Source organism: Calidris pugnax, unplaced genomic scaffold (assembly GCF_001431845.1).
Source record: "Calidris pugnax isolate Ruff unplaced genomic scaffold, ASM143184v1 scaffold20, whole genome shotgun sequence".
NCBI classification, from domain to species: Eukaryota; Metazoa; Chordata; class Aves; order Charadriiformes; family Scolopacidae; genus Calidris; species Calidris pugnax.
Genome location: NW_015094510.1, coordinates 27,259,147 through 27,265,788, shown reverse-complemented (window position 1 = coordinate 27,265,788; position 6,642 = coordinate 27,259,147). Strand labels below are relative to the sequence as shown.

General features: G+C 35.8%; 1 protein-coding gene across 5 annotated transcripts in view; it reads left to right on the top strand.

The window, feature by feature from the left end:
• Positions 1-6,642, top strand: part of PARP4 (poly(ADP-ribose) polymerase family member 4) — a 47,280-nt gene that overhangs the window by 21,850 nt on the left and 18,788 nt on the right. For all 5 annotated transcript variants that reach the window (XM_014966138.1, XM_014966137.1, XM_014966135.1 and 2 more), the window contains 6 exons: positions 1,109-1,240; positions 1,407-1,493; positions 1,983-2,147; positions 2,966-3,012; positions 5,150-5,231; positions 5,651-5,788. In XM_014966138.1, coding sequence (XP_014821624.1) covers positions 1,109-1,240; positions 1,407-1,493; positions 1,983-2,147; positions 2,966-3,012; positions 5,150-5,231; positions 5,651-5,788 — 651 coding nt within the window. The remainder of the gene's footprint in view (positions 1-1,108; positions 1,241-1,406; positions 1,494-1,982; positions 2,148-2,965; positions 3,013-5,149; positions 5,232-5,650; positions 5,789-6,642) is intronic.

The window sequence follows — 6,642 nt, the reverse complement described above, 5'->3', positions numbered from 1 at the left end:
GGGGGGGGGGGGAGGGGGGCAATTCAGTGTCTAAATGGAAGTCCTGCAACTGATTCGGAACAGTTTTTATTCTTAGAGACATATAGTCAAACAAATGCCAAAAGCTCAAAAACTTTTTGGACAGTGAAAGGCTTGGCTTTATTTTTAAGTCTGTTTTCTGCCTACGTGCCTTAAAAAAGAAAGTTGAAAGCAGGGGAAAACGAGAGAAAATGGTTTGAAATAATTGTCTGCAAATGAGTCTGTGCTTAAGCTATTTGGACACTCCAAACTGTTGCCTGATGAGTTTGATACCTTTCCAACAACTATTCTTCTCATGAGAGATTTTGAGGGTCGTTTGGTTTGGTTTTGAGTTTGGTTTGATTTGGGTTTTGTCCGGTTTCTTATGGAATGAATAACTATCCAGTGGCATCTGTTCTATGACCCAGTCCCTCAAAGCAGAAAACAGTCTATAAGGCTGAGGTGCAGAGCATAAACCAGAAATGATCAGATGCCAAGGGGCAATAGATGTGGCAGCAAAGGGGAAATAGGAATTGCTAGAGTTTTGTTATGACACATGGGAAGTAAACTGAAGAGCAGATGTGAGAAGAAAGTCAGATGCAGTCTGCCACCTCAGAGACAGAAATTCTGTCATTAGAAGATGGATACTATACCTATAGAAGGAAAAATAGGCTTTTCCAAACATCCCTTTCAGTATATTGTACAAATAGACCAGTTTTTTTGTGGAGGTTTATTTTTCCTTCTTGTTTAGTCCTTACAGGCTTGAAACAATTATTGCAGTGGTGACTTCTGTAGGCAATAGCTTGACAGCTCCAGCTCTGCCAGTATATTAGATAACTTTTAGAAGGTCATGGTCTTCCTTTTTCTGGAGGAGATTTAATTAATGATTTAGAGATTTAAAGTTCTACAGCTCCTTGTATGTTTCTGGAGATACTTATTTGTGAAGCACTGATGAATGCTATACCTTCATTTCTAAGGTACAAATGGAGGTTCCAGTGGTGGCGTACCTATTGATGTTTTATGGTGCAAAGCAGTTGTGCTGCTATACTTAAAGTATTGATGTTTTAATCACATTTTAACATTACAGTTACACAAAAAATATTCATTTCAGGTAGTAATGTTTCAGACCTACACCAATCAAAACAGTAAACCGATTGAAGCTAAATATGTCTTTCCTTTGGATGATAAAGCTGCTGTTTGTGGATTTGAAGCTTTTATCAATGGAAAACACGTCATTGGAGAGGTAAAATGTTATTGCTCTTTGCCTTTGATGTAGTTTCTTCAATCTAAAGATCCTTTGTTGTTACCACTTGCCTGGATTTCAAGGTAGTCTCGTCATTTAGGAGACTATTGATTAATTTTTCTGTCTATAGAGATGAAATGACTTATTTTGGGACAATTTTTCATAGGTTAAAGAAAAGAAACAAGCACATAGGGAGTATCGGAAAGCGATCAGTCAGGGTGATGGAGCCTATCTAATGGACCAAGATGCACCGGTATGTTGAATATTGTGGTTTAGTACCTACTTGGAAATTTTGCAGTTGTCCATTTATAGATTTGGTGCTGAATCATGTCCTTGTTGGGAAACTCATTTTTACTATTTGGACCTTATTTGGACCATACGTTTGGTCATTTTTAAAAACAACTATTGTTTCTTTAAATATGTGCTATGGCTTACGTAAAACAGTTATGTCTCTCTCAGGTGGTTTCCTTTTCCTTTTGTTTTCCTTTTTTTTTTTTTTTTGGTAAAAGATTAATTTACTTAATTACTATTGATCAGTTTTTTGCCAGACATTAAGGAATTATTGAAAGTTTGACATTTCTTATCATAGTCCCATTTTTCCTTAAACTTCACCAAAACCAAATAATAGTTTCTGTGTTAGCATTTGGTTTCAGTTTTAATTAAATTATTGCTTTGGAAAACATAGGCTTTAATGATGTCATTAAAGCTAGTTTGTGGGTTGTGTTGTTGTTGGTTTTTTTAGGATGTTTTTGTAATAAGTGTTGGAAACTTACCTCCAAGTTGTACAGTTGTGATCAAAATCACCTATATCACTGAACTGAGTTTTCAGCATGGTTGCATCACCTTTCATCTGCCTGCTTCTGTGTCACCATGGCAACAGGACAAAGCATTAAATGAAAAGACACAGGTTTGTTAAAATACAATCATAAAACAGCATCTTCTTGTTTTGAAGCAAAAGTTCTGTGCTTGGGGGATTGTAGTTACACAAAAGGCTTCAGTAAGTTTGTTTGTTTTCATTTCTTCTCTTTTATTAGAAGGTAATTGGTTATGTCCTTGTCATAGAGCAACGTGAACACAAACATAGGAATGCTGTGCTTGGTAGAAAGCCTCTATCTATCTCTGAGGATGTATTTGCTCCTGCAGGACTTAGAAAGTTGACTTGAGTTGGCACGTGTTAGATCTTGTAGTTTGAGTTACCTGCTGTTTCTGTGCTGCTGTTCCTGCTTTGGCTTGCAAAGACATTGTATTATCTCCAACTGAGCATCTGCTGAACACTCTGCTGTTATCCTTCTCTGCTTCAGGGACAAGTTTGCCCATCTGTTTCTTTGCATGCCCTTGATGGCTCCTGAATTCTCCAGGTGGGAGGGGAGGTCAGTTCTGTGTTTAAACACTAGCAGAGAGCCAGAAATGGTCCTTGTGGTCCTAGTCCTGTGAGATCATACAGCTGTATCGTATATCTGACTGTTCAACAATCATACCTTTGAACCGGTATTATACTGAGGTCTGAAGTTTACTCTGTCTTTGGGAGAGAAACGTCATACATTTGTCTTAATTTTAGCTGCTATGATGCTCAGATTACAAATCTATACGATTAAATAAAGGGGGTTCTATGCAATCCTAACTTAGTGATAAAATAAGAGAAAGGAGCTCCAGGGTGATAAGTGTCAGGAATGACATACAAATATTTCATAACTGGTGCGGGTAAATATTTTTTTTTCTTTATAGCATACAGTAAAAAAGGTTTGTGTTAAAGGAGTAAGACGACAGAAAAAGTAAGTTACTTTCATTACTATTATCTGCTTAATTTTATCAATAACTTACATGATTAATAAAAACATCGAATGTATTGTTTTTCTATTTATATGGAATATTTGATGGTAAGATACGCTATCAATAAACTGGTTCAATTTCACCTTTCACTCTACTCTGTTGTTATCCTTAGTTATTCCACTAAGGTATTACTCACCTAAGTAATACCGTAGTGGAATAACTTTTAATTATTACACTCTTTTTCTTCACTAAAAGAAACTTCCTTTTGTTTCAGAAACATTTCTGTTACTAAGGATTATATATAAATTCTTAAGTCACAAAACTTAATGAGAGCATGATCTTCATTTTTTTCAATATCAATGCACTTAATATTTTACCCTTCTTTGCATTTGCATTTTAAATAAAAAAAAATACAATTATCTGAAACTGTGATGTTGCTGGTCAAGTGAGACTTCTTGGAAACTGAGTGTTATAATTTTATTCCCAGTAACATTTCTGTATTTGGCTGTTCTCAACCTGAATAATGAACAATGCAGAGAGTAATAGCAGTAAATGTGTTAAAATTTAATGCTCTTCATATTTCCATATTAAAAACCATGAAAAATGCTTTTTATGGGCATGTCCTAGTTTCTTCTCTTTCTGTCAGCAAAGCTGGCATAAACCCATATCTTTTATAATTTTCTACAGTTATATTTAATCTTGAAATAGTGTTTCCTGTTATTAACTTGCTTTTATTCAGTACAATTACTACTGATTAGTAAAAATATTGTATAGATCATCTAAAGATTTGATTGCTTTGTCTGCCATATATGAGGAAATATGAATAAAAACTGGGAAGCGCTTAAGAATAGTTATTGTGTGAGAATGGAGATCAGGAATCTCTATCTCACTCTTTCCAGCTTCAGGTTCTAGAGGGAGCAGCACAAAAACATCCAAGTTAGGTGCAAACTTACTAATGTTATATCAATAACATAATGTTCTGGCTGCAGGCTGGTTCTCTCTGCAGATACTTTGGGGCTGTCCATATGTATTGCATCCACAGTCATCTTAAAGATGATGGAGATGTGGCTGTAAATAGAAAATAATTGCCCATATGATATGCAAAAGATGATACATTAAGAATGATTGAGGTTAGGACTCAGAATAGTCAAGAGTATTGAAATGGGCCCATGTAACAAAAATGCTGTAAAACTGAAAAATGCAAGGCTACATACAGATGAAATGATTGCAGCCCTCCGCATCTACATCTTGGGAGATTATATCCTGGAATGCAGCGACTACCAATAGCCCAGGGTTTGTTACTCACCCAGTAAGTCAACAACCTGGAACAAACAACCACTGTGAGCATTATGGCAGAAATGGCTAATACAGCCACAAAATATACAAAATGTGAAGTAGTGAAGAGATTATTTTACTTTGTCAGGTAAGACTGACTGAAATTGGCAAAATGCCAATCTGAAGACCTTAAAAAAATAAAAAGCAAACCAAAACATAAAAAACACAAACTCCAACAACAACAAAAACGAGAAAAAAACCAACAGCCTCAAGGCCACAGACATTGACCTCTGTCTGCACAATGAGAGGTGATTCCATGACATTGTGTGGTATCTTGTGTCTCTTATGTATCTCGTATTGTACGATTGCACCTATCAAATAATGTCATTACAGAAGTAAATTAAGAAGCAAAGACTAGAAGTTACAGCTGAAAAAAAGACATGCAGTTTTAGCAGTGAGATTTGGAACAGTCAGCCAGGGCAAACAATGAACTTGCCTTCTCTGAAATCCAGTTTGGCTGTCTGTTACGAAGCTTTGCTTTAGAAAATAGAACATTAGGTTAAATGAAGAGATAATTGGCTAAAATGTTAAGTAATGTATTATAGAGGAGATCATGCCAAATGGCCTCTTGATCCCTTCTAACCTTTTAAACTATGAATAACCATCATGAATCAGCATGGGTATTTTTTGGGTATCCTGGGGGCAGAAACTTGTCTAACTAGTTCAGTGTTCTCCACTTTCATCCAAAGAGTTAAGAAAGACAGGAAATGTAGCTCGTTCTTATGGAGATGTCATGGTAGGCAGATTAAACATCATCGTCCCTGGAGTGCCATTCCAGTTTCTTTTTCTTTTCTCTCTATTTAGTGGATTTTCTGTGGATATGTCTATTGAGATGCCATCTACTATTGAACGCATACACAGTTGGACACATGAACTTAAAATAAAGGTAAATTAATTTCACTGTAACTATGTCTCTGCCTTGGCAGTTTTGCTGTGTATTTAAAATGGAACTTTTATCCTAGAAAACACTTGTGCCAGATCCATCTGGCTTTGTGTGCTGCTTATTCTGCAAACAGCTTGGTCCTCTGTTTCCCTCGGATGACAATTTCTGTGGTGCTTGAAGCCTTTCTGTTTTGGTTCTCTTCTTATCTAAAAATACATCCAGGAAAGAAAATGATCTCGTAAAGAATGTAATATGTAAATAGAAGCTGTAACTTGTAAAATTTCTATAAACTTTTTGGCAAAAAAGTTTGAGACTACTCCTGTTAAATCTGCTGTCATCATTCCCTGTTCCCAGAAAGTAAATTATGTTCATGGTATTGTTGTTAAATAAATATTTAAATGCATATTTTTCTCCTCTTCTAGAAAACAGACTGCAAGGCTGTAATTAAGACTGTGGAGAACAGCTCTTTGGACATTAGTGGCTTTGTTCTAGATATCTGGATTTCTCAGGTCTACCTTCCTCGAATGTGGGTGGAGAAGCATCCCAACAAAAGGAGTGAGGTACTGAATAGCTTGTACTGTTCATGAGGTAATACTGAATATGCTTGAACATAATAAATGGGAACAGTTTAGTTTTGATGGGTAAAAGACAAAGAAAAGTTTCACACCATGGACGGTGGTCAATTTGATCTGTTTTATTAAGCTGAGTATTCTCCAGAAATTAATTTTCTTTTTAGTTGCATAGAATCTTGTTGCTTTTGATTTATCCTCTGCCTTGTAAGAGAGTAACTGTGTTTCAACACAGTGTCCAGTCATTTCTGTTAAAATACTTTGTGCTGTTGTTTGTATTTCATAAAAATGTTACTACAGTTTTTCAGAGGAGTGTTGCATTTGCAGCACTGGAAGTGAACAAATAAGTCATGGCTGAGGCTGGAAGTAGCTTCAGAGTCATGCAATCACTACACTGATTAAAAGAAGTAAAATTTTAAACCATTAAATTTGTAGGGCTGTATTTACATGTTATGCACAAACATTTATAGAATCTGTCAGTGTTTTATTTTAAGGCATCTGGCCTTCCTAGAAGATCTTACATGCTGCAGTGATTATACTCAAAGTTATATGAATCTTTTCTTTTTCACTTAAAAGTGAAAAAGACATAGTTTGCACTTTTAGCACTCTGGGATCACCCAGAAACAGAATCCAGCTGTGGCTGTGTCACAGAAGAGCTCATTGTCAGCACTGGAAAACATTAATAAAAGGCTAAGTAAGAAAGGAAGGATCAGTTCAACCTCTTTTACCTTCACTCACAGTAACTCCTTGCCTGAGGAATACATGTAAAACTTAAAATACGTGATTTCACGTTATTAGAAGCTGTTTCGTTCTCCCACAGTTTTTGTGAGAGTTACATTTTTGTT